We start from the raw sequence: 27,037 nt of genomic DNA, 5'->3' as shown, positions 1-27,037 counted from the left end.
GGGAAAAGTGGGCACTAAATGCAGGCCATAAAACTATTGTGAAATAAAAGAATACATTAAGAGCAGAAGAGCAAAATGTAACAATTTTTCTTCTGACAGCTTGTCCCCTCTCTGAACATATTCAGAATGGACCGCACATGCTGTAAGCCTTTGCAACAACCTATTGAAGAAATACAACATGGCATTTGGAAAATGGTTTTCAGGAAATGGGGCTGTTTTCCTGTTTAGCGGCTTGCCCACACTCAACAACGCAGCAACATCTAAACCCCACAAGCCACCACCATATCACTCCACTAAGCAAGACTAAGCAAGCCAATGCACATACTGAACTGGTTAGCTGCCCGAAAACATATAAAACGGTATTTTTCAACAGTTTCATGGCAAACAATGGTATTTCTTTTATGCACCAGCATGAACGAGCGCTCCAGCGAGAGCCGGGCTTCTGCATGATGATTGGGGGAACTGTCTGAAAGGCGGAACCGGTTTTCGATTGACAGCTCCACGACAGCGGAGCCTTTTCTGCCTCAGTCCTGGAAGTCTGTAGACAAACAGCTGGTCGTTGTGTATAATTTACTTGGCGATACAGACCATTTTCATTAGTACATATACACTGTAAATAAAAACACTATTACAGCATTTCAGTTTTACATAATAAATAACTTGGGCCTGAAATTAGCTTCCCCTGTTTTAAAGACCAGCAACCGCCACTGATAACTGCATATATTATTGGTACTCTAATACGTGTTCTTTTTGCTAAGTTGGTGGAGTAAATGGCTCATTGCTGCATTTAAAACCACCGTTACTTCATCGGCTAAGCCCTAAGCATGCGTAGTGCAGCAGTGAAACAGTGCGCGTTGCAGCTCGTTCCCTTGTTCAAAGAAACGTAAGTTCATATCACATTACGGCTGCACGATACATCGCATTCGGCTCGCCATTATGCAGGTTTGCCATACACTGTTTGGCACTTGTTCATGAGTGCAAGAAACACGATTTGTGATGCAGATTTCTGCCAGAATCGTGCGGCCCTGTATCATATCATCCGTATCATCAAAAAAAAAAAATACATAGCAATTTTTCAGTATATACCAGAATACCCCCCAGCACTACAGTGCAGTACAGACCTGTAAAAACACCTACTACCTGCTGTACCTGAAGCCAGGAAGCTTTGATCAAAGCTACACTTTCTGCCTCCTGACATTTAAACCAACAAGCTTACATTCTCTTTCATCAGCTACAGGCTCAAAATACAACCAATGCCGTCAACTGAAACTTAGTTCACACTACATGATTTCTAGCCCCGATAACGTGCTCACCGGCGAGTTTCGCAAGTCTCTACTAATTGCCCCTAATTGGCCTCGTCGGCAGTCGCTAAGTGTGAAATATTTAAAGACAGGGCCCGCAGAGACTGCCGATGCCTCCCCGATGCATCACAGACCCCGATCTCATTTCGAGCATGCTGGAAATTTGATCTGCGGTTAACACTCAAGAAGGCATACCACAGCATTTCTTCAAAGGGAAGACGAGAAAGAAAAACACATTTAAGATCGCAGACGCTCCCACAGGAGTCCATTCTCATATTGTGTTTTTGCGACCACATGTTTTATTATGACATATCAGTGAAATTAAACTACAACGAAAGACGTAGTATGCTGTCACTATTCGCTCATGTCGGGTGAACTTTGCGTAAAGAGATTGTATCATATCGGTCTACGCAACGCAACGTGACGCAAGCTCTTGTGCTTAAAGATGGAGACATTTCTAGAGAGAGGAGGTGAGTGCAGCATGAGCAGAGAGTGAAGGTGTTAAAGTTGCTTTATTATTCCTTCATTCAGTTACACCATATAAGGATCTCTCTATATAGTTATTGTTTAATTGTTACATTGAGAGACCTAATTATACATATATATATATATATACATACATGTACATATATATATACATATGTGTATCATATGCGCGTACACTGTATAAACTATATGTTTTAGAGCACAGACAATTAAAGTTTTCCTAATTATTTCTTGTTGCTGAACCAAACTGGCAACATAGATTCATATTCCCACACAAAACCCCACAGCACAAGCACATTCATATTTCATACACATTCACACACCTGTCTGCTCAAATAAAGGACATTAAAGGAGAGAAGATGTATGCATCTGTGTTCAACCAACACACCTGGAGTGGAGAAGGATACAGAACTAAAGCTAAACAAGTACTACAGTCCTCAGTACATATAGTCCTGGGGAATATATGACCACTCAAATTATTGTTAGATTTGCTCTGGGCATTTTGTTGGCTAAAACATCTTTGAAATGACTCACCAATAAGTGGTGAGATAGATATAAGCAGAAAAAGCAGCTATTATCCATTCAATTACTTCACCCAGCACTGAAACGACACAACACAGTTGCACAAAAGTGAATTATCTTATGAACCGAGATCACATACCTTTCACAATAAGGTTGAGGAGCTTTGGCCGTGGGTTGCGCTCACTCTGAATGGAACACGTGTACTGGCCGTCGTCAGTTACATCCACTCTCTGTATCTGAAGGCTGTACTCGTGTTTGTCACCAACACTTGACACAATGGACACTCGAGGGTCCACGGACCACTTGTCGTTCCCTGCGAATATGATGCTCGAGCGGTTCAGCCAGGCTCCTTTTGAGATCCCGTCCAATAGGTAGCACCTACAATGACAGGAGACACCTTGTTAGATGTGGGGAAATGCTTGCTTTCTGGATGAAAAACAGGGGGGGGGATCATCCTTTTTTGAAGTAAAAGTCATCGTGTTTGCTGTCGAAATGACATTTTAAAGCCTGAGCAGATTTGTCTCTGTCCCAGGGCTTATAATATCATGAGCATATGGCAATTTGAGAATATGACACGACTTAATTATAAACCTTATATGACAAATCCTTTGGTAAAGGTGCACCGTAGTGTGTCACTATAAACAAATATCTGGTACATTCAGGCCATTGTCGAATGACTTCAGACAATGCTGATAAAGCTGATCATGTCCACACAACTCTCTCTGTCTTTTCTCGGTAGAGCTGTGTTTTGTTTTTGTGTTTTACATCGGGGCAAACAGTGGGAAGCATAGCAGGTACACTGGAAAAGTGAGATGGCAGCAAACTTAAAGGTTAAGGTATTATCCCCAGGTCTCTGAAACATGTGTGAGGCAGGGAGATACTGAAACAAATGTTGAAAGAGAACAGCTGGACTATGGAAGTAGAGATGTTCTTTCAGAGAGCTCTGCAGGCTCACCTGTGGTGTGGGGTCAGTCGAGGTGTGTCGTGACACAGTGGTAGTGTTTTGGCGACAGAAGTTACACACTGGAGCTGGTCCAACGCAGAGCAGTTCGTATTAATCAGCTAATACAATCAATGTGCCTCCTTGTATGGCTACTGCAGAGTAACAATCAGGCAACTGTATGTGTGTCAAGTTTCATATTATTCAAATAAGTTGACTTCCCAGAGGTCATGAATTACTTTTGCACTATGAAGGATATGAACAAAGGATAAAAGAGACCAACGTTGCAAATCAAATACAGCATATTTTCCTCTGTAAACACATGGTCACTTGTCTTCTTTTAACCTCACAATTACAACTCCCCATCTGTTTTGCACATCGCTTTTCAACATGAGCATTACTGGAAATACTGAAAAAAACAACTAAAACATTCTCAAACATCCCTGACTCGGAGTACCAGACTCACAATTTCCCTTAGAAAGCTAACCTCGCAGAAGTGTTTGGACAAAAGACATCACATTATATTCAGTGACAAATACTGTAATAATGAGAAGGAAAAGAGGCAAATCAAGTTTGGCTGTCTCACTGTTGTAGACATGCCATGCTGACAGCCAACACCAAAGCCACTGAGGAAATCAGCCTGGCACAAACCACAAAGCTCTTTACCCTCCATGCCAAGAAAGTGTCTGTCAGGAAAGTGGGCAGGAGACAATGGCATAGTCCAAACTGGTCTTTCCCAAGAGAGAACACACTACCCACGAGACATTGTGACAAATTACTGGCAAACAATGGAGAAAAAAAAACAAGTCCAGGTATTCCGATAAGCCCACACAAAAGGAACAGTTAGTCACTTGAGCCATGATGTTACGCTTGTTTGCTTTTTTTCATCAATAAAACAAAAATACATTTGTCAGAATTTCAGGGAGCAAGTAACTGAAGTACTGATTTTTATCTGTTTTTTATTCAATCACTAATCCAAACGTCCTACTGAGCATTTAGAAGCTCTGTGACAATGACCTCGACAGTGACCATAGGATTCAACACATTTGGAATACTCTTACTACCGGTGAGAGAAAAAGCTTTGAAGTGATCCTCTATGATTGCAGGCCTTAAGCAAGAAATAATTTAACACACATTTGTGGCACTGCTGAGTGTGACACTTTAAGTCCTGAGCGTTAATGCACCTGTGGGCAGCTCACAACCACCGTTGTGATGGAGCTGCAAATTGCAAGACTTTTTTTTTCTTTCCGTTAAAAACAAGGTAACCGTAAATCCAGGTCCTACGTGGAGTTTGCTGTTAATGTCTCAAATAACTGTCCCTTCAAACATAGGTTTAAAAGGGGATTTGCTTGTGAAATCGTTCAGAAGCTGTGATTAGTTTGAATACATGCCAGTTAGAATCCACTTCAGTGGGATTTTTATAAATCGACTTTTTTTTCAAAAGGTTCCAAATCACATATGCGGCATGATTGCGATGGTCTGTTCCAAATACTCACGACTGCTGCTCTTTGGGGGGAAACGGCAACGTTTCAAGGATAAATTAGGGATTAGGAAGTATCATTCCACTCCCATAAACACAAGTCAAGTGGGGCCTTTCTTTTTATTTACAATATTACATACTGATGACAACAGATGTCCCTGGCACACAGAGATATTTATGAGCCAGCTTCCACAGGCCGAGGTCAAGTTCAAATGTATTTATATAGCACGTTTAAAAACAAGGATTTAAAAAACAAGCAAAAACATTTTGAACAGGATCCTGCAGATGGCGGGAAGATGATGTAGTGAATCCAGAACAATGGTGATGGGATCACATTGTCTCTTCCCCGTCAGCATATGTGTTGCTGCAATTCTTCCTTTGGGGGGGAGAAAAGGTTTAATCTCCCATAGTAGCCTCATGTAGGGGAAAACATGCTTTTATCTGTTTGTCCATTTGAAAAGCATCAATATTTTTTGACTTCAAAAAAATTAAATCTCAACTCAATTCCGTTTTAATCGAGGATTGAATCGAGAACTTGTTAGAGGAAAGTAGATCTGAACATCATCAGCAAAACAGTGGAAAATACTTCACGTTTTTTTCAAGGTAGATCCCAATGGCAACATACAAAGGGAAAAAAAGAGAGGGCCTAAAATGTTGCCTTGTGGGACCCCACAGCCTAAAGGGGCTAACAAGTATGATTAAACCATTTCAGAACAGTGTCTTCCAAGCCCACACAGCACTCAAGGCTTGAGACAAGAATGTGATGGTCTTGACAGTATTAAATGCTGCAGTTAAATCTAAAAGTACCAGCACAGCAGCGTTTCCAGAGTCCGCAAAGTTCATTAATACATAACATAAAATGCTTTTTCTGTACTTTGATGAGACTGAAATTTTACTAAAACGGCATTACATTCCAAGTAAGATTGAAGTTGCCAATGCACACAACCTTTTTTCTACAACATAAAAGGAAGCTTAGAAACAGGTCTTAAGTTAGAGAGAATGGAGGGATCTACTGTAAATTGTGCATCTTAATGAATGCATGTTTAAAAACACTTCAGACACAGCCACAGATTTGATGGTGGAGATTTAAAAAAAAAAAATAATAATAAGGCAATTAAGACTGTTAAAAAGTCAGTACCAGGTTAGAAATGAACAGCGTTTCTCGGTTCAGCCACAGTTCTTATGCAGGTTTAGGGCTTCAGATTGTGAACATAGCAATCGAATCAGAATGTGGAATTAAAAAGGTTAATAATCTCATTAGCACTGAAGTGAGAAAAGTCAACCACACTAGGAAGCACAGAGTCATTGAAAAAAACAGAAAACTGCAATTCTAATTGTGGATTAAATGCGTGCCAGTGACGCTTTCATGTGTGGGGACAGACGCCGACTGTGCGATTAAAAGAGTTTAGAGTTTGTAAAAAGTCCTTGACGAGCGGTTTGGAGGGACAGGACACATGAATATTAAAACCACCAACAATTAAAAAAGGATCACATTTCAGGATGCTCTCCAACACAAAGTTTGAGAAGTCCAGAATAAATTACTTGTTGAACTTAAGATGAACATTCAACTCCTGTTGATAAGTGCCAGGCTAAGAGTGAGTTCCTTGCTTTCTGGCAATTTTGCCAGTTTCAGCTGCCGTTGGTTTGCTTTATTAACAGCACGTCGGTGGACCCGAGGTCACCAGCGAGGAGAAGCCTCCACCGGTGTGTACAGCCGGCTCACAGGTAAGGACTGGGAATGACTAGTAGAATCCACTGCATTCTGAAATTCCACGGCTGATAATTCGCCGGAGGGAGAAGGCACCTGTTGTGAAGGCCTTGGCCATTGCCACCTTGTTGCCTTGTTTCCTGGGGTGTTTCCTATGGTCACCGGCATTGGGAAAGGTGGTACAGAAATACCAGCACGGCCAATAGAAACAAAGGAGGAGGACAGAGTTTATTTGATCTCACTTTAACTTGAGCTGCACAGATACTAAGAAGTGATTTGTGATCATAAACCAGCAGAGGAGAGACATTTTGACAGCAAACAGAGAAAATCAAGGCAAACGGTAAGCCGAAAAAGCCTGACAGACGGCTCACCGTGCACAATGCTGGTGCCAACTTCCAACCTCCCCACAGAGAGTTGATGTGTGTTGGTGTGTTGTTGGTGTTGCTCCACCAAAGCAGGGGGGTGCTTGCTATTTGCAGAATAGTACAAGTACATTCTACATTGTACAAATGGGCTTGCATCTGCGACATGCTGCTGCTGCTGCTGCGACTGGCACTGTCATATGATATGGTGGGAAACCTTACATGCAGGGTGCATGTTAGGGTTAATAAGCTTACGACAGTGTTTATTCAGAATCAAATAAACGTGGCAATCGACTGCTCAGAAAAATGAAATGTTAATTGGCTTACTTGACGACTTAAAATAGTTATTAGTTGCAGCACTAGTTTCCTGCATTGCACCCCCCTTTTTCCATTTGGTGCAATATATGATTCAATTATGATGAGAGTGTTCCTGTCTGAATTATGCATTGTCATTCGTACAAAGTGGACTGGTCTGGTCTAAAATACCCAATGCAGTGAGTCTCAGGCCCAAAACCATGAAGACGAGATCCCGCAAGGGCCCAAATAAGAGCAACAGGAAATTAGAAACATTTTTGTCATTTCAGTTTTTTAACAAAACATGAAATCATCAGTGCTTTGAATGTTTTATCAAAGAGCCATCATTGTGTTGTTCATTATTTTAACTGATGATTGAACAAGGGGAGTTTTAACTCTGTTCCAAGTGCTCCATCTGTGAGTCACGTAACTTTGTCTTTGGTAAAAAAAAATACATAAAAATCAATGGGACTTACCTAAGGGAGCACTAAATTGCTCAACCTGCTTTATAGCTCTGTTTCACAGTAACATTTATTTCACTTTAAATCCGTTATCACTCTGTTTGGTTTCACTAAACAGAAAGGGTTGTCATCGATGGTATAATTTAGCCTGGACTTTTGCCCTGCCAGTCACCCTTACAGATAGACACAGATCGGAGGAGATGTTTTCAGTGGTAACAAACCTTTGTGTTTTTGAACTTTAAAATATTGTGTTCATCTTGTTATTTTATTGATTATTGCTTTGATCTGAGGAGGATCTTCCTCGGGTGGATCCACACGCAACTGAAATGTCCTCAAAAAAGTTGTATTTTTTATTCCCACAATGGGAAATGTGAAGGTGTCCTTTTGCACTTTGTGTTTTGCTGGACAAAGGGAAGTGGTGAAGTTCAACAAATGGCATATTAAAACAAAGCAATTAGCTTTTGGGGATTCTATGTTGTTTTCTATGTGTTATCCCAATTAAACATGTAATACATACAGTACATGTTAGAAACAATACATATCTTGGTAGTATGTTCATGGTAACTCATGATGTATTGTACCAACACACATTCAATCTAAAACACAGTATTTCCCCAAACTGTTCAGCACTATTTTATGAGGATACTTCCCATTAAAAACATCCCACAACCTACATTACTTTAGACAACCTTGAATAAAACATTACAATGACAGCCGCGTCATTCTTCTGCCATCTCCCATGTCCATTTCATCAGTCAAGCCAACCAGCAAAAAAAAAGTGACATCACAACGAGCATGACCTTTGCTGTTACCGGGTCCATATTCCCTAGGACACGGACATAAAAGCAAAGCTGAGGTAATTATTCCGCATACTTCAGAATCAATCACTCTGAATCACCTTTGGGAGTTAAAACTTGTGCTAATTGATACTTTTATTTATCCCTGCTTCAGAGAAGTAACTGCAGAAGCACAAGGCTCATTATCAGGGTTTTTTTTGTCTCAAAAATAAGAGATTTTAACAAAACCAAGTGATTATGTGTGGAAAAAGGAATGTGATTAGATGGCGTTGCAAGTGCTTCATGTGAATGGAGAGTGATGACGCGCCATTAACTACAGTATGGCAGATGGAAAAAAAGTGGCAGATTACAACCCATTCACTCATTGAAGCTCATTGATTGGAGGCCATACTTAACACTGGGCATGATTCTGACCCAGATTCCTTGGCTTTATAAAACTGGTTTCTACTGTATGTTCCTCAAATGTAAATATTCCTCCTGGTATTCACCTAGTGTTGATATGATACAATATTTGAGTGTTTCATAGTTTGGTCGTCACAGAGATAGATATAGACATAAGATAGATACACACAGGATGTTCCAATGCTAAGCCATGTATCGCTAATGTTTGACATAACTCTGTTTAAAAGAGAATCCACTTAGTCAAGTAGATCATTATATATTTCAGGCCAAGTTAATTGCCAATATGCCACGTTGAATACTTTTCACATTAAAGTCAATTTAAACTAAGCCTACAACCACCCTAAAGGTAAGTTGGCCAGCACTGACATAATAACTTTCCCCATAGTGGGACTAATAAAGGTCTACCTTATTATCTTAGCTTATCTTATCACCCAATAAGTTGAGATCGTTGAAATGAACCCAAATTAATCCATTCATAGTTTTCTCATCAAATGATTTAAAAAAGACTTATAATTAATTAAATAAGATTAGATCATGAGATTAGGTTTTGTTAAAAGCCCAACATATTTAATTTACTATGAGAGATGCATGTTAGAACCTGAGGGAAAATATTTGACATTTTGGCTCTACTTTTTTCATCGAGAATAAAAATTAAGATTAACATTCAAATTTGCAATTGAACTGACTTATCGAATAACAGAATAACCCCTGCAACACTGGCCAAAAAATGAGTTGCCACCTAAAAAAAAAGGGTCACACACTTATACTTTGTTGCACCACCTTTAGCTTTGTTTACGCCACTCATTCGCTTCTGCAATGTCACAAGACACCGTCCAGTGTTGCATTCATTTTTCACCAAGATCTTGTATTGATGATGGGAGAGTCGGACCACTGCGCAAAGCCTTCTCCAGCACATCCCAAAGATTCTCAATAGGGCTAAGGTCTGGACTCTGTGGTGACCAATCCATGTGTGAAAATAATGTCTCATGCTCCCTGAACCACTCTTTCACAATTTGAGCCCAATGAATCCTGGCATTCTCATCTTGGAATATGCCCGTGCCATCAGGGAATAAAAAAAAAATCCATTGATGGAATAATCTGGTCATTCAGTATATTTAGGTAGTCAGTTGACCTCATTCTTTGGGCACATAATGTTGTTGAACCTAGACCTGACCAACTGCAGCAAACCCCAGATCACAGCACTGCCCCCATAGACTTGTACAGTATTATCCAACAGGAGGCTCTTACCTATTTGCTGTTGTTGCTATACCAACATGGAGTAACAATAGCTATCATGAGTTTAAAACACTGAATTGAAAACACTTGCTATCGACAATAAATGGTCATTGCATACTCGATGTATCCCATGTTTGTAAACTCCTGTGTACCTCTTTTGTGTCTTGTATTTTGTTGAGCGAGACGAGGAGCGAGGCAAAAAGAAGAAAATCCATTTCCAATCACAACTCGCCTGACACTTGATTACATCTAACATTTAAATACAAACAGCAAACACTCAACGCGCAAAGCTATTGGAGAAACTAACTCTGTATCACCAGTGTCTTCTGACAGTTTCAATGACAGTTAGTCACTGAAGTCTGAATTAAACTGAGGAGACCGCCTGGCATGTTTGGTTTTCCTGTCTGTGTTGAACTAGGGAAAGTGAGAATGTCAGCGGCGCACTCACTGTAGTGGAACGTCTGCTTTAAGACAATGCTTTCGTGTTCCTGTTAAAAGTAGCACCCACTTGAATAAAGCAAGTGTTTTCAAGAGCATAATGACAGTGTGTTTGCAGACATAAAAATGAATGAGGAAAGCCCTTAATGATGAAGCGTGGGATGGATATTTAATTCCATTTTAGCCATTTCACACATTAAGAGCAATGCTGTGATGATGACTCTGCCTGCACCGTGGGCTCTAAAACCTTTACATCTCAAGGTCCCGTATACCCCGGAGTTTTGCAATTGATAAATCTTCAAATGAAAACACATTTCTGTTTCATTGACTGGATGTTGAGGCACCAGTGAAAGAAAATAAGGCGTGGAAACCTCTCAGTGGGTCAAGGCTATACTTCATGTTTTTGTTAGAAAATGGTCGTTTTTAGGTAGAACACGTGTAAGTCTGTGTAAGTGATCTTGTAATATCACTTCTATAAGTGAATAACATGGGGTGATAGAAAATATAATTTTCTCAAATAGCAATATCACAAGTTTAATATGCCGCATAACACAAATTCAATTGCTGCAACAGTTTATTACAGCTCTGTTATGGTAGAATGAAAATAAAAAAAACATAAAAAAAATCAACTAAATGCATAGGTGGAAATCCATAACGATGAATGTTTAAAAAATCACTTTGCACTAAGGCAACATACAGTAGTAAAAGCTTCTTTTGAGTACTGCCCTTAGAACCCTGAAATATGTATGTATGTAATTTGTTTTCAGCATCAAATACTGGAATGGCAATAAAACTAAAAGACTGCTATTATATTGCTATTATATTGTAATCACTTCTTAACTGTGATGATTTGATGTTTTTTGTGTTTTATCCTTATTGTGTGTATCTCCATGTGTATGTTAATGCAGCTAAAATAATGGACTACATACTAAATTGCTTCCACCAGAGTGTTGTTCACACTCTGACATCAATGCTGCTGCTACCTGTACAGGATCACCTTGCCTTGTCCATCTTTGGGTCCCCTCAAGGTGCATCTACCCCCCACCCCACCCCTGCCAGTGCATACAAATGTTACCCATGCTCACATGGCCTTGGTTGAATGGTTGTGTCTTGTTTCACATGCATGGCAGCAGCTGGGTCAAAACACTCCACACTATATAGTTTCTTGATTCTCTGGTTTCAAACTGCAAAGAGACGCAGGATTTTAAAAGCTACCTAAGTCGAAGTCAACACTTTCCACCGGAACATGACTTTGGAGGAATTAGTGGTTGAACAGAAGAGTTGAAAGACAAAATTCAGAGAGAGGCCATTACTGAAGCGCAAAGGTCCTGGTATACTTGAGCGTCGCATAGCACAGACCCCGGTATACTCGCACGTCAGGCTCCTGTAGTATCTGACTTCACCATCGGGTGACGGTACAAGTCTGGATGCCGGGAATAAGATGCAATCCTACCAGGGCCTTAACCGTTAAGTTTTACCACCAGATCATCCTTACAAATACGTTATGTATTATTTCCATTGAGTGGAACGGTTTGGTTTGGTACACTACGGTTCGTATTTTTATTGCATTTACATTAGGAAGAGTACCAAAATAACCAGCCCCATCCTTTTAATTTTTGGCACCCTTCCAGAGTAAAATGGTACAGGGTGGAGCTTGGACTTGGATTGGGCGATAAGTCACTCCCCTTTTGTTTCCACAGTCTATTCCAGGGGTATGCAACCTTTGGCACTCGTGCCACAGGTGGCACTCTGTGGCATAAACACTGGCATGCTGGCCCCTCAGTGTTCCTCACTTTATGTGTGTCCTGATTTCATGGGTTTGAGTGACAGCTCCCACCACAGCGCTGTAGCCACGGCAGATACAGGCTTTAAGACAAGGTACTGTAGTCTCAGTTTTGGTTTGACCTAACTTCCCAGACAGAGCAATATAATTTAACTTTGTGTTATTACTGATAATGGCACACTAGATGAGAAGAAAATTTCAAACTGGCACAAGGTTGCCGACCCCTGGTCTACTCTCATACAAAGTGTGACGTCTTGTTGAGAAAAACAGACAAACTCATTTAAAATACATGGCTCTTAATATATAATGGATGTGTTGTGGACATATAAAGCAGAAAACAATCAGAGGGCCATCTCTCATTCTGTTTGAAGGCATGCTACTTGCACCTTGTTGGATAATCATTATAATGGTGGATTTGCCAAAGTCGTAAGAAAGAATGCTCCTCCACATTACCCACATCACATTTGCATAGCAACACACTGACGGGCACTCAGATGGGCCCAAGAACATTTGCTATTTTAACAACGGAAGGGAATAAACTTCTGTCGCGTTTAGTGCTGCTCTGCTGAAAGGGATATGAAAGACATACTGTAAGAGTTCTTGTTCTAAACACAATGCAAAGAGAAGAAATGTCATGTTTATACAAATAACTAAGATGGTAAGTGGATATGTTAGCCTTTACTACAGCACTTACAATGTAAGCTCACAGAGAGAGACACACATATCTCACTTTAAATATAACTACACTGAAAAAAAATCAGTTGTACTTCTGAGTATAACATCATCGAACAAGCTCTGTTTGAATTTTGCAAGTATGTGATGTTTTCGTGTTTCTAACTGTGTGTTTTTTAATGTTTTATGATGGGCAAGTTCTTCAAGAGAAGACTAACGGGTTGATAAACAAAGGCTGTCTTGAGGGCGAATCATCTTTGTCCTGTTTGATGTTCAACTTTGACCAGGCTTACATTCACACAACTTTTCTTAAAAAACATCAAAACTGAAGACAAAGCACACAATCAAACCTGATTTATTGGTCAACAGTTCTCATTTGAACTCCCACTAGCAATGACTTACAGTGATAAATGAATGAATGAGTGTGTATTTCTCTCATGAAACACATTTTAAATCACATCAGTTATTTTAGCTCGCTCCAGGTGCCGCGCAGTGTAAAACAGGCTCAGTTTACCTAAGTGAACAGCACAATACACTTCATCATTTAAAAAAAAAATAAAAAAAAAATCGGAAAACGTAATATGGTCTACAGTAACTCGGATTCCAGGTGAGCGTGAGCGACGTGATGTTATCCATTATGTACTCAATATCCAGGCAGATGAGCCAGGAATGAGTATCGATGCCTTTCAACAATGTTTTCTGAGATCATCCTTCTTTCTACAATGAAATTTACACAAAGGTAACTCCATTAAATCACCAGTTGCGTGTAGAGAACTTGGAGTTTGCCTGTGTTTTCTTATTTTTCGTTCTTTCACTGTTAAAGATGTTTCTAAGACACAACCTTTGGGTGGTGGGCGTGAAGCTTACACCTTGCCACCCGGAGTTTCTCAGACTTAGGCTTCAAACCCATCTGCCCACAGTACTACAGAGATGTTGAGCGCCTAAAGGGCTGCAATGATGTAGTTATCCACACTCCCAATTGGTTCTTATGAGTCGTGACTCAACTACCAGTGGTGAGTTATAAGTGTTGCTAACAACTATGGTCAGTACCAGTTCCACATTGTCTTCAGTCCAAGAAACCCCTGCTCTTAGTTTTCAGGCATATGAGGAATTCTCTGCAACGAACCTTCTAAAAGGTTATTTGACATGCATTCTCATGTGTTAGTATTAGAGTGGTTATGTTGATCAGAAGTTCAAATATCTGTTTGAGCTTTTGGTTGGGGTGTAGGGTAAAAGCACATCAGACTTTCTAAAGTAATTACAACATTGTCCAGCAATGGGCACAGGGAGCATGGCTCGGCCTCAAATCAAATCTGAATCTAACAGAAAAACAAGACTTATTTTGCTGTTAAAAGGAGGACACAAGTAAACTAAACCTTCCAGAACAGACTATCGCGACACCAAAACATCTGAAAAGTGGCATGTGGAAGTATTTTGGGTACTGCACTGCAGATTAGACCTTAAAAAGGAACAAAGCTGTGGAATCAGCAGTTGGCTTAGCTGTAAGCTCCACCCAAGTGAAGCAGCAGAAGAGGCATCGCAAAGAGAAACTTGTCAATATGGACGTAGCCATATTTGTGTCCCCGAGGGCTACAACTAATGACTATTTCATTAGTCGACTAGTCATCGACTACTCTAACGACTTGTACATTACATTAGGGCTGTCACTTTTTCCACAAAATAAGAACTACCCTAACTACTAAATTAGTTGTCGACGAATTCTGCTGACGAATATTAGTCGACTTGTCGTTGCAGCCCTGGTGTCCCCATGAGTTCAGGGGAAATTGCATTGATTTACACCTATTTTCTGAAGAAGTCTAATGTCTAATTCACTTCTACCATGGAGACAGTTTTTTTTCTCCTAAAAATGTGTAAAACACAGAGGCCACAGCAAATTGGACAGCACATAATCATGCAATAGGCACTTTCCCACAGGAGTGTGTAGAGGTAGTCTTTGTACTTAAGATAAAATAACTGCCTAATTATGTTTTGTTTCTTATTCACTGCTTTTTAATCATTCACTCACACTCAATTAATTATCTATCTTGATCCACCGCCACTGCTTTTGCCCGCTCTCCTCTTCTCTGTCAATGCCTCTTGAAGGGGACAGCTCTGAGTAGTGTGTTAACTCTTCACACCCTGCATAGTATCCCTCCAAAGACTCCAGCTGGAGAACTATTGTATGTTAGTATGTTTTCACTACATCACTAACATGACATGAGGCGAGAGGAACTCACGTTCACCGCTTTGTCCCTTTAGATTTCATGTCGGGTGACTGTAATTGCAGAGATCGCAGACAATGAGTCTCCCAAATCAAATTACCCTCCGCTTCAAAACCAATATCTCAACACTGTATACAGCCACATTGCTGCGGTTCCAGCATGAGGAGGGACACTTAAGTAAATGCTTTCTAGGAAAGTAATAAAAAATCATTCTCACAAAAAGGCACTTTTGGGTCATCTTTGAAACGTAGCTGCAGTTGAGAGAAAACAGTCAGAGGCATTCACAGCAGCATGTTTGTGCACTTTATTATTAATGCACCAATTGAAATGACTGACTGGCATTTGGCATTCACGATGAATGTGTCTGTGTCTCTTATGGAACTGAGAGAGAGGGGATTAGACGCAATAGCTGGGAAAGAGAGGAAATTATTAAAATGGCAGAAAAAATTAAATAGGTTTCCGGTGCATATTAAAGACCTAGAAATCAAATTGTGGCAAACAGTGGGTGGTTGACAAACTGCAGATGAGCACACTGGAGTTCAGGATGCTGTAATATTGCCTGGTCCCTGGGAACCTTTTAATTATGCTCCATTTCATTTCAAATGTCGTATTAAGTGTGGACAAAAAACAGTGCAGAAGAAAACCTATTAGTCCTTTGTGACTGAGGCCATTCATCAAGACTGCAAGATCTTCTCTTTGTTTTGTTTTTTTTTCCTTTTTGCATTGCACATTTATTTTGACAATTAATCATTTAATTGTCCACCAGAAATGGTTAAAAAATGCTTTGCTGCATGATTATACATACAGCTACTTTTATTATGATATATGATAAGGTAATGAACGAAGAAACAAGAGAATGTATGCCAGTTTTGTCTTTGCTAATCCTTCAGTTTCATCAATGCAGAGGGCAACAGATTAATGACCATACACATGTTTACAGTGTAATGCATATGCTTCAGAGTAATGTAGGGCAACACAACAACACCCACCTGCTCCTTTACGATCAGATTAATAGAAAAGCTGCTCAGACCACAAAGGCTTCTTCACTTGGTCGGACTGAATGTGACTAATCTGTGATTATAAAAGAAAGCCGATATGGATATGACAACATTTTTCCCTTTCAGATCATTGGAAAAACTAAATGGTTCCACAAATGTCTGCATTTTTTTTTTGCAGGCAGCCAAGAAACTAAAAATGTTTATAATGTCCTTTCTTGTGAATTGTGTGAGTGTTGCTGTTTTACCGACATTGTACAGCTTCTCGTGGCATTTTAAAGCATGGCGTGCACTTTTGAACATCTGCTTTCTCGAATATGTCTTTGCACTGCGTATGTCTGATACTGGCATGGACTGTGCTGAGAACCCTCGCAGGGACATCTGTCTTCCAAAGCCATCTGTACCTAGATCTTCCTAATTCTATCACCACCCGCCACCCCACCACCCCATCAACCTTTCCCTCCCATTTCTCGCTCAACACTCTCTGGTTTGTACATTCATTACTTAAAAAATATACACACATTGGCACATATTGTACATTCAGTGTTAAGAGTCATAATCATCTTCAATTCATGATGAAAGCGACAGACCTTCACATCAGTTAAAAATGACTAATGTGATTTATTAGGTGACTACGAGGTTACTACTGACAAAAACAATTACCATGTAGACTTCAAAATCAGGTCATTTAAGTATAATAGTCATAGTAATCTGCAATCGATGTCTCAATCTATGTTTTTAGGACTGATTTTCTCTGGTGTTTTATGGCAGTTCAAAGTATCAGTCATGGAGCATTCTTGAAGTGTTCTTCTTTTCAGCTTCTCTTACTCGTGTCCGTCCTTTTCCCTTGCTCCTCAAGAGAATTGATCCTTATTCTAGGGCTGTCGTCTACCTTGCTTGTGCTCTGAAGTGTGCATGTAAGGTGATTCCTTTCATCATTACGCGTCTGGGTGGCTAATCTCCAGCCGGACTTTTTACCCACACCACTCACCCGCCCGACTGACAGATCAGGTTTGGCAGAGTGCCAGGCAGAGCGGGGGAAGTGGAGTCAGAGGAATAGGTCACGACTGAGTGTGTGGTTGAGTCACTCACCACCTGCTAGCCTGGGACCACTGGGGCTTACAGATGAGTTTACAGTCCTCAATAACAGACCAAGTTAGATCAGACAAATCCCCAACAAGCCTGTTTGTGTAGTGTCTACAATGTGTGAGCCCTAGAATGTGTGAAGACTTCACTTTAAGTCATTTTAAATGTCACTGCAAATGACATTGCCTCCCCCACACCTTCACACAACACCACACAATCAACAGCATAAGTTGTGATACATATGTTATGTACACTCTGCCACCTGCAAAGTGTTTGTGGATCCTTCCAACATCTACTTAATTTCTCGCTGATACAATTTTCTCTTATCTGATTCTCGTTCACCATAAAAGTATTTAAAATTCTGACTGTTTAAAGCACAAAAGGGAATGCAACTAATTCTTAAATGACCTATTTTATCCCTTCATCTATATTGGATTTACATATCATTGTATGTATTCCTACTTGATGTTAGTCCACCCTTATTATGCGGCTATACATTATCTGCTCCAATTGTGTGGTGAATCTGGTGCTGCAATATCATAAGTTGACGTGACACCTGGAAACTGTGCCCACTTCCATCATAGTGGATTACCAAGAATGAGCAAACGCACTGGTGATGCCAAAAACGCAGCTCTGGTATCTGTATAGCCAATAGCAGCAAGTGAAACAGTGACTAAGCCTTTTGAACACAGAGATAAGCGTTGACATTTGGTATAAATTCAACGCCAAATGGTACAGCACTTAAAAAAAGTAAGCCTTTTTTCATCTGCAAGTAAATCCTTTTTATATGTCTGTGAAGGTTCTCAGTACTTAACTGTAGGCAACTGGACTTGAGGAAAGTTAAAGATTTCTTTTTAATTTGTGCATCCAAAGTGCTTTTATCTTTTTGTTTTATAGACCTGTTTTCACCTGTCATTAGAAAAGACAGTATTAATTATACTAATTTGTTGTTGACTGCACACAGACACTGATGCACATTTTATATATAAAGTATACTGGACTTTAACTACCACTTAGCCAACAACACTTTTTAAACCGTAAATCTGGATTCTAAAGTTTGTGTACAAAATTGTTTATAGTTATATTTTATTGTTTTGTTTTGTTTTTGCCACACCATCTATTAACGTACAAGCTCATATTAATGAGTTAAAATATGTATGGTATTGTTTTGTGTGCCTATCAGATCTATAGGGTGTGTCAAGTCGTAAATGTATGCACATGACATTGAAAATGTCAATCATCAATATCACGAAAAACAATGACAGTAACACGGTGGTGTTTGTTATTGCTTTCCTACAGAGCTTTATCCACCGTTTTTGATGTGTTCCATCCATGGCACAAAAGAACGATCCTTCATTGTCACAGGACATTGGGGGCCCTGCACAGTCCGATAGGTGAGACCACATTCATCATCCTGACAAAAGGGAAATAAGCAATTGCCACAGCAAGTAACTGGTTTCAGACATCTGCAAATATTGGAATAAATACATGGAGCATAGACGAGGCCCCTCTGGGCAAAGCCATATTCTACTTGGCCTATTTGTGCTTACTTTTTTTGCTTTAGGTACAGTCCCTTTTAAATCGGTCTTAAAGTGTTTCACACACATCTTTGCAGTACATTTTCAGTCTGCCCTCCCAGCTTACAGAAAGCATAAAAGAACCGGGTTGTACAGCATGAAGAGTTTCACCATCCTGCTTTTACCATGAAACATTAGGAAACAGTTCATGCAAAACTCCAAGACAAGGTCTTCTTTGGGAATGCCTGAAGCCTGTTCTGCAAGCCTGTTCATTATCATAACAGAACTCAGCAGATTTATTAATGCCAGGACATAGTAATGCATCATGTTGAACGTTGCTATATATTACACAAAAGGAATGTATCAAGAAAATGGCAATCATATTTTGTTCTATGTGTACACCTTTGCTATCCTGTTTGTTTGGGAGACAGAGGGCTGCTGAATACAGAAATTCAGTGAATACCCCTCTGCTTAAAATGCAGAGCCTGTGTGTTGGCAGGGACCAAAAAGTCCTTAGTTAAGCTAATCGCCAGTCCATTTGGCAAGGATTTTGCTCAGCTTAAGGTTCATCCCATGAACAGAGTCTCTGATTTGTGCAAGTGATATGACTAAGTAATTTTATTAATAGGGAGAATGCTCTAACAATTCTGCTTTAATCACTGTTAGGTATGCACATGAATGAAGGCATTGGTTAGAGGAAAATACTTTTACAGCAATCCCAGATATCAATGATTTGTGTGTGTGTGGGCTCTACATGGGTTGACATGAGGACACAGTGAAATGAGTATAAGTAAGGAAGGGTCAGCAGGCTCAAGGTCTAAGCATTACGTCCTAATGGCAGCCAATAGGAGGCATGACATGGTTTGGAGAGGCACTTATTTACCTTAGTCCACCTAGGCTCAGAGCCTGCTGCACTTTACTCAGTGAAGTGGTGGTCAGCAGGGTGAAAAACAATCCAATTCCTCTAGGAGTACCCACAATGGTACACAGATTTAAAGAGGCAGTCATACAATCTAAAACCCTGGCCAGTATGTGCAAGGTAAGCTTGACCACACAATTTAAGTTAAATGATGAATAGATGACAGCTTTAAAGGTTCCTGCTTCCTCACAGGTTTTCTCAGCATTCGCTTGTCGAGTGTTTTGTCTTAAGAGGAAGTGAAGGCACGGTGTTAACGATAGGTATTGACTTGAAGCTATACAACTTAAGCCGACATTGAATCGTACCTTTCCCAAAACTTGCATTGTCACCGTTGTAAGATTTACCTAACAAGAAATTACCTCGTTAGGCATGATTAGTTGGAGCTAAATGAGGGGATTTATTATCTGGAAATGTTCTGGAAACAAGTACCAGTGTCTGGATTGAGGAAAAAAAAAACAAGGCAATGAGTAGTGAGAAAACAAAAGAAAGAACAAATGTTTAACAATTGACAACTATCTTCTGATTTATAGCACAATAAAACAATAAGGATTGCACAGCAACAAACACAATTTGGTTTCATTCAATAACCAACCAGAGCCATAATCAAGTGTTATTCTACCCCTTAATCTCTTCAATGACAAAACCAATCAAAAGTCTTGGAGAAAATGCCTCCTCTTGCTTAGCACATCCAATCTATTGCAATATGTCACTGAAACATGTTCAGGGGCAATGGAATAGCTCCAAAGGCAGCACCAGATTGGCACAAAAACATATTAATCACCATGATGTTGTTATCTAAAGCCTATTAAATGACGGATTTGGGTCTTATTTCTTTCTGCCAGTGTGCCAGTAGTATATAACAATAGCACAATAATGCATGTTTAAGCGAGCAGGTTCATTAAGCCCATGTAAATTACAGCAGTATACAGGACTTTGGCATCCTGGCAACCAAAATAATAATGGTAAAAAAGAAAACACCCAGCAGAGGATCCATCCCATCCCTTGCGTGTGTATTATTATGCCTCACCAGCTCAAGCTGCTCATTACTGACACTGCACACATTCAAATGAGTCAATAGCAAATGAGCATGGTCACAAACACACAATATGCATGCTGTGGGGTTTGAAGGGATGGACTGATGATTCCACACAAGACAAACAAACTCACCTCATCAAACACAGACAAGAGACACACAACTAAACTGATTTTGTGATTCGGGCTTATCCCTGGTCATCATGCATAGGACTGGGATCACAACACTGAAGTGAGCTTTATACACCGAATCTAACTCTTCAAAAACGGGAAGGGTAAAATGGCTGATAAGACTATAGCTAAGTCATCTAAGCTCCTAAATTGGATGGTTATAGAAGTGCAGGAATCTAAGTAAGATATGTGGACTGCGGCCTGTAATCTTTGTGATTTTTCCTTATCAGTTTATGAAACAAGCAATTAGTTGAGGATGGCCGCAAGGTTTACTGAATAACCCCATTAAAAAGAAGAGTGTTAAATAGGAGAGTGCCTGAGGGCAAATGTAATGGGTTTTTCCACTGACATGTTTTCTGTTTGAAGGAAGAGAATGCTTGGCTAGTTTGTAATCCAGGCCTTGAACCACATTGAGATGGATAGAAGGTCTTATATTCCTTATTTTCTGAAAACCATACTGAAAACATGCATGCTGATTATTTATTTTATGAAAAACAACTGAAAGCAAGCGTCTTGGAAGCCTGAAGGCAATCCAGCAAACCTCCCTTTTACGGTATCACTGGAGATAACATTTGAAGAGTTATTGCAAGCACTCACCCTATACATTGGAAAGCAAATTATATCAACACCATGAAAATCAGGGCTTAATGGAATCTATTTTTAAACACAGCTTAGCATAGCATGGCTGAACAGAACCCTGGTAGCTTTTTTGCTTCCATCATCCAAGGGCTTGATTTCATGCTGAATGAGGCTCTACAGCACAGATGTCTTTACAGTGACTGTACCTAGAGGTGCACTGCCCATTACAAGGTACTGTAATACTCCTCAATTTAATAAGAGTGCAACTCTCATCCATACACATTCCAAAAATAGCACATTCTTCCTCAAAGACACAGGTATTGATTGCAGAACCCCTTGTTTCTAATCCAGCTCACCGTGCACCAGCAATAAACACATGAAAGCAGCGCTGCAGTATAAAACACACAATGAGGTTGAGCTCATTTCCACCGTTAAATTGCATTTTTGAAAACAGGCCACAATAATGGTAGCAAAAAAATGTGTTTTTATTTTTAATCTGCTCCACGTGTAACAGCGATAGTGAGTAGTTTTTGCAAATATTGCAAACACATTCTCCTATTGTTTCACAGACTAACTATAGTAATTACTTTGTGGTTAATGAGTAATCACTGATGCAATCATGGCTTTATTGAAATGCCACAACCAATCAAGTTTGCAGTCAATATGCTCCAGTGGACACCTACGGTACTGCACTAAAATATCCAAACAAGTTATCCCCATAGAGACCAATAGGGAAATTTTTAAAGGTGATAATAAATTATTATCCAGGCTGTCTTAATATAGTGTGTACTGAAAATCATCCAACATTAACGCATCAAATATTCTATACTTACATTTTTGATGTACAATTGAAATAATTTAACTTTAGCATAAGTTATAGGGAATGTTGTAAGGTGAGTGTGGGGTGTTGTGGCAATACTGGTGAGCAAAGAAATAACCAGGGTTGCCACACCTTAGTTGACATCAAATTCAAGGACTTTTCAAGGACTTTCCAGGACCAATTCCCTCAAATTCAAGGGCTGAATGTGCTGACACAGCTTAAGATAGGAGGGCAACGTGTAAGAGCCGCTTTACCCGTGTCGTTCACTTGTATTGATTTGCAGTCTGCTCTGCAACTGGCCAAGTGATTGTCCTTGGGTTCTTGGGCAAGTTTGTCTTTGTAATTGTCTTTGGTGAGCCAGGTCAAGAATAGTCTTCCTTATTTTATAAGCAGACAAGATTGCTTACAAATATTTATTCCATAGGAGGAACATAGGCTTTAACTCTATTATGTGATGTTCCTGTCCACAAAAACACTGTCACTCAGTTAAATACATTAACATTATCAGGTGTGACAGCAAACGTGCATTACTCTGCAAATATATTATGATGTAAGAATGTAAATTGGTTCACCTTATTCAGGATATATTTTCATGTGGTGGGGAAGATGAGTATGTTTTGAATTTCATATAATCCCTTCACTTTCTGGCAAAGTAATGCAGAGCTGGTGATAAAACGATCCACCCCGTTAAGATTGCTTTTAGGGCCCTAACAGGTAAGGAAGACTGAAAAAGAAAACACTAGAAACTGCTGAATTATGGACAGTAATCTTTAGTGGAGCATGAGATTGAAAGCATCTGTAGCAGCTCCCCCGAATGGCAATCAAACTTGTTATCAAAAGGTTATTTGGGAATATGTTAACTTTGCATGATTGTGTAAAAAAGCATGAGCTTGGTCTGCAACAAGCCCTATAGGGTAGTATTGAAAAAAGCAAAGCATTAACACTCTCGGCTAATAAATGCTCCTCTGCTCCACTGAGCCAATTACTAGTAGTGACTCCAAGCTTTTGGATCACAAGTGTTAGTGGAAGCGATGAGAGTAACAGGGTTCCTTGCATGCATCCCTTAGCTGTGTTCCTGTAAATTAAACTCAAGCCATTTTGGTATCTTTTGCAACTGTGCAAAATGAAACCAATAATCTGTCCCTGCTTTGTGGCCTCCATCCGTTATCATCCCTTATCTGTTATCAGTGCTGCAACGTGTCTTTGTGTCACTTTAACCACTTACTCCACAGAGAAAATGTTATTTTTAAATGTTTATTTTTGCCATTTTGTGACTTCAGGGTTTTGACGGACTTTATCATTTTTTAGGGCTGCAACAACTAATCGATTGAATTAATTAAAAAACAATTATTAATTAATATTTGATGAGTTGGGTCTATGTTATTACACGTACAGTTGCTACCCCCTAATGTGGGGCAGTAAGCCAACCAATGCCGTGGGAGTAAGCAACATTAAGCTGGATGCAGACCGCCGTAAAAGAAGAAGAAGAGACCAATGCTATGCCTTGTGTAGCGGACATAGCGGACACAGCAGAGAACAACATTAGCAGAGAGAAAGTATTAGCAGAGAGAAAGTATGGGAGCACTTTACATTAACAAGTTCAAAGAACAGTGTTAGGTGCAAAATGTGCACAGCCGATCTCGCACGGCACGGCAGCACAACATCGCTGCATGAGCATCTGAAGAGGAAGCATGTTGGAGTAATAATCCACAGATTAACCGATCATCAAAGTAACCGTTAGTTGCAGCCCTACTGTTTTTGTTGTTCACTGAAGGGACACTGTAAATGACACAATGGAATAGAATCTGGCACAGGTCTCATTTGCACTCACTGTTGGAAACTGCTAATGTGTGTGGCCACGAGTGTGCTTGATCCAAGTAGTCATTAAACTGAGTAGTTTCTATTTCTTCAACTATGATAGCTTAATGTCATGTCTACTCTCATATGAGCGAGTGATCACTCAGCAAACAAACTGGTTTCAGCTATGATATACTCTCATTTCTGATGAAGGTCATCGTGGTAATAAAGCCTGCAATCTGTAATCATTCATATATTGAGACTATTTTCTAGGCTCCATATTAGTCCCACTAAAACTATAACAAAACTGTCTTACTGGCATATACAGCTGTTTTTTTGTTTGTTTTCTTTTTAAATACAACTGCACACACAGAGCTACATTATTACCAAATACATAAACAGAGCCGTATATCATCCCTACATTTGCCACAGATGCAATCATGCATGGTTCTCACTTAAGCATAGTTGGTTCTTCTAATTGTGACATTTGATTTGACAGATTTTCTCTGAAATAAGTCTAGTAACCACTGACCTTGACAACAAGGTAGGACACCACCCATCCTCAAGGTGATATTTTGATAACCACATCATCCATGACGGTGGAGCTGAACCAAACACATAGATCAGAACCCTCAAATTGATAGTGAAAATCTCACCTACAAACACACAGGGAGACACCCACACTGAAAGCTGAAAGTACGGGCTTTTAGCCCTTAAAGGATACAGCAGAATGTTCATTTTTGTCAGCGATTAATGATGTGTGGAGCTCCACAGTGTTGTGGGAGACAAGGCTGTCAGTCAACCCCTTCTCCCTGCCTCTGTTTTCTCCAACACTCGCGCACAAAAAACAAAAGGCTATCACGTCCATGTTCGCACTTCTCCACATACACATTATCATCATACAGGTGCACAGATGCACAAACAGTTTGGCCCCCTCTCACAGAGCTTTCTCTCTCTATCTAACCTTTTTTTTTTCCCTGGGCTTTACTGAGCTCGTCTACAGCTTCAATTAGGGGTGGGACAAAATATCGATTAGGTGATATATTGTCGTCCTTCCTCGTGCAATACGATAATCTGTATGCCAGGGCATATATTGATATTTTAATTAACAAATTAAGGCGCTCTAAGGTAAGTCCCTGCCGGAAGCGGAAGTTGCCTGGCTGAAGACGAGGGATTTTACGGGGTAGTGGCAGAGAAAGCTACATTAAGAGACGCTCCATCCACGTTCAATACTTTATGCACTTTGCTGTGAATAAATAGAGAAATCGAACTTGTCATGAACGTTGTTTATTTCAGTTGGACAGATATTGTTATGTATATGATTGTCTTGCAATATATTGATTAACACAGAATCATTGTATCATAATATTATTTGTGTCGTGAACCATGTATCGTGAGGTACCCTGTGATTACCACCCCAACAATAGCTTCTGCCCCTGACAGAAAAGACCTCAATTCCCCACCAGTACACACTTTGCATCCCTGCTGTTTAAACATTGCCAAAGATGCTGAACTCAGCCATGTTAAAAAAAAACAAAAAAAAACTGGCAAGCCTCAGTAATATCACAGCATCATGGACACTGGCTCTCCCAAAACAAGGGAAAGCTCCATTGGTGTAATAACATTTTATGCCCCTGCCAGTGAGAGTAGTAGAGTCATCACAAATGCCATATGGACATTAACATCAAGATAATGTTGTGGAGGATAATTTGTGAGAGATGAAATATTGCTGTAATGGAGGGACAAAACCTTAATTACACAATTTAGCTAATGTTGATGACATCAAACTAAAATTCGCTCAAAGCTCAAAGCTCAATGCAAGGGCAGCTTCTGTTATAGCCTGTATTTTATCACTGTGCACTTCCCAAAGGAGAGATCTCCTTAAAGCTCTTTCCACATTGACACTCTCTGTTAAAGACTGGTGGGCATAAATTGAACAAAAGCATTGAACAAAAGAATCTCATGCCAGGACCATAATCTTAATTTGAAAGTATGGGGCTTTTTAAAAGGTTTTGTACATGATAACCTCAAAGATAATATTCAGAAAAGACATGTGAGCTTCGTTCTGGTGGTACTGACACTGTCAAGGCTGTGACAAAGCAGTGATAAGGTTGCCTAAATGAGGGGCATTTCATATAATGATGTCATTATCACGATACCCTTGATACAGAGCGGAGTACCCATTTTTGGAAACAAATATGTACATATATATATATATACATATATATATACATATATATACATATATATATATATATATATATATATATACATATATATACATATATATATATATACACATCTGAGATCTGACATGGAGAATTAAGTTGCATCCTGGCAGTAATTGGTGCATTTCTCTCCATTTACAGAATTTTTACACACTCACCAGTTAATGAAGACAGATGAATCCATATTGAAGATTATCAATAAAGACAGGCCTATACAAAATAGTTAAGGATGAGCTTCACCTGGGGCCATAGGATTTGTGTGATGTGGAAAACTGAATTAAGCATTGAAATGGAACCAACTCTTAATGCTGAATCACATTAATCACATGATCTGTCTAAAATCCCTGTTTTTTTCTGAGAGGTCAGTAAATTTTGCAGAGACAGAGGGGACGTTTATGCGCGTGAGACCAGTGCAGCTTCCCTTCACTACAATGTCTAAGCAGCCATCTACTGTATGATGCTAAAAAGACGTCCAAAAAGTTGCAAAAATTTAAATCTAACAGAACAAAGGTGGGTGATACGTTGTTCTGTGAATTCTGCCAGTGCACTCACACGGTCAACAGGACTCATAAAAATATGATATTTGACCACTTAGCTTCTAAAGCTCATGAGACGAACAAGGAAAAACAGCAACAGAAGCCAACTCTACAAAGCACATCGGCAGATGCAAGATTCAAGTCAGACAGTCCTCTAGAAAAGCCAAGGAAGCTACAGCCATTTCTGAAATTGTGCAAACAAGGAGGAGCACAGCCTGCATATGAGCATTGCATCTGACAAACTCACCAGTAT

At 39.8% G+C, this 27,037-nt stretch overlaps 1 protein-coding gene across 1 annotated transcript in view; it reads right to left on the bottom strand.

Moving 5' to 3' along the window:
• negr1 (neuronal growth regulator 1) overlaps positions 1-27,037 on the bottom strand; it is a 132,636-nt gene that overhangs the window by 89,368 nt on the left and 16,231 nt on the right. Inside the window, exon 2 of the mRNA XM_044044474.1 lies at positions 2,449-2,687. Within this exon, the coding sequence (XP_043900409.1) occupies positions 2,449-2,687 (239 nt within the window). The remainder of the gene's footprint in view (positions 1-2,448; positions 2,688-27,037) is intronic.

Source organism: Solea senegalensis, linkage group LG14 (assembly GCF_019176455.1).
Source record: "Solea senegalensis isolate Sse05_10M linkage group LG14, IFAPA_SoseM_1, whole genome shotgun sequence".
Taxonomy (NCBI): Eukaryota; Metazoa; Chordata; class Actinopteri; order Pleuronectiformes; family Soleidae; genus Solea; species Solea senegalensis.
This window is presented reverse-complemented; position numbering and strand designations above follow the sequence as displayed.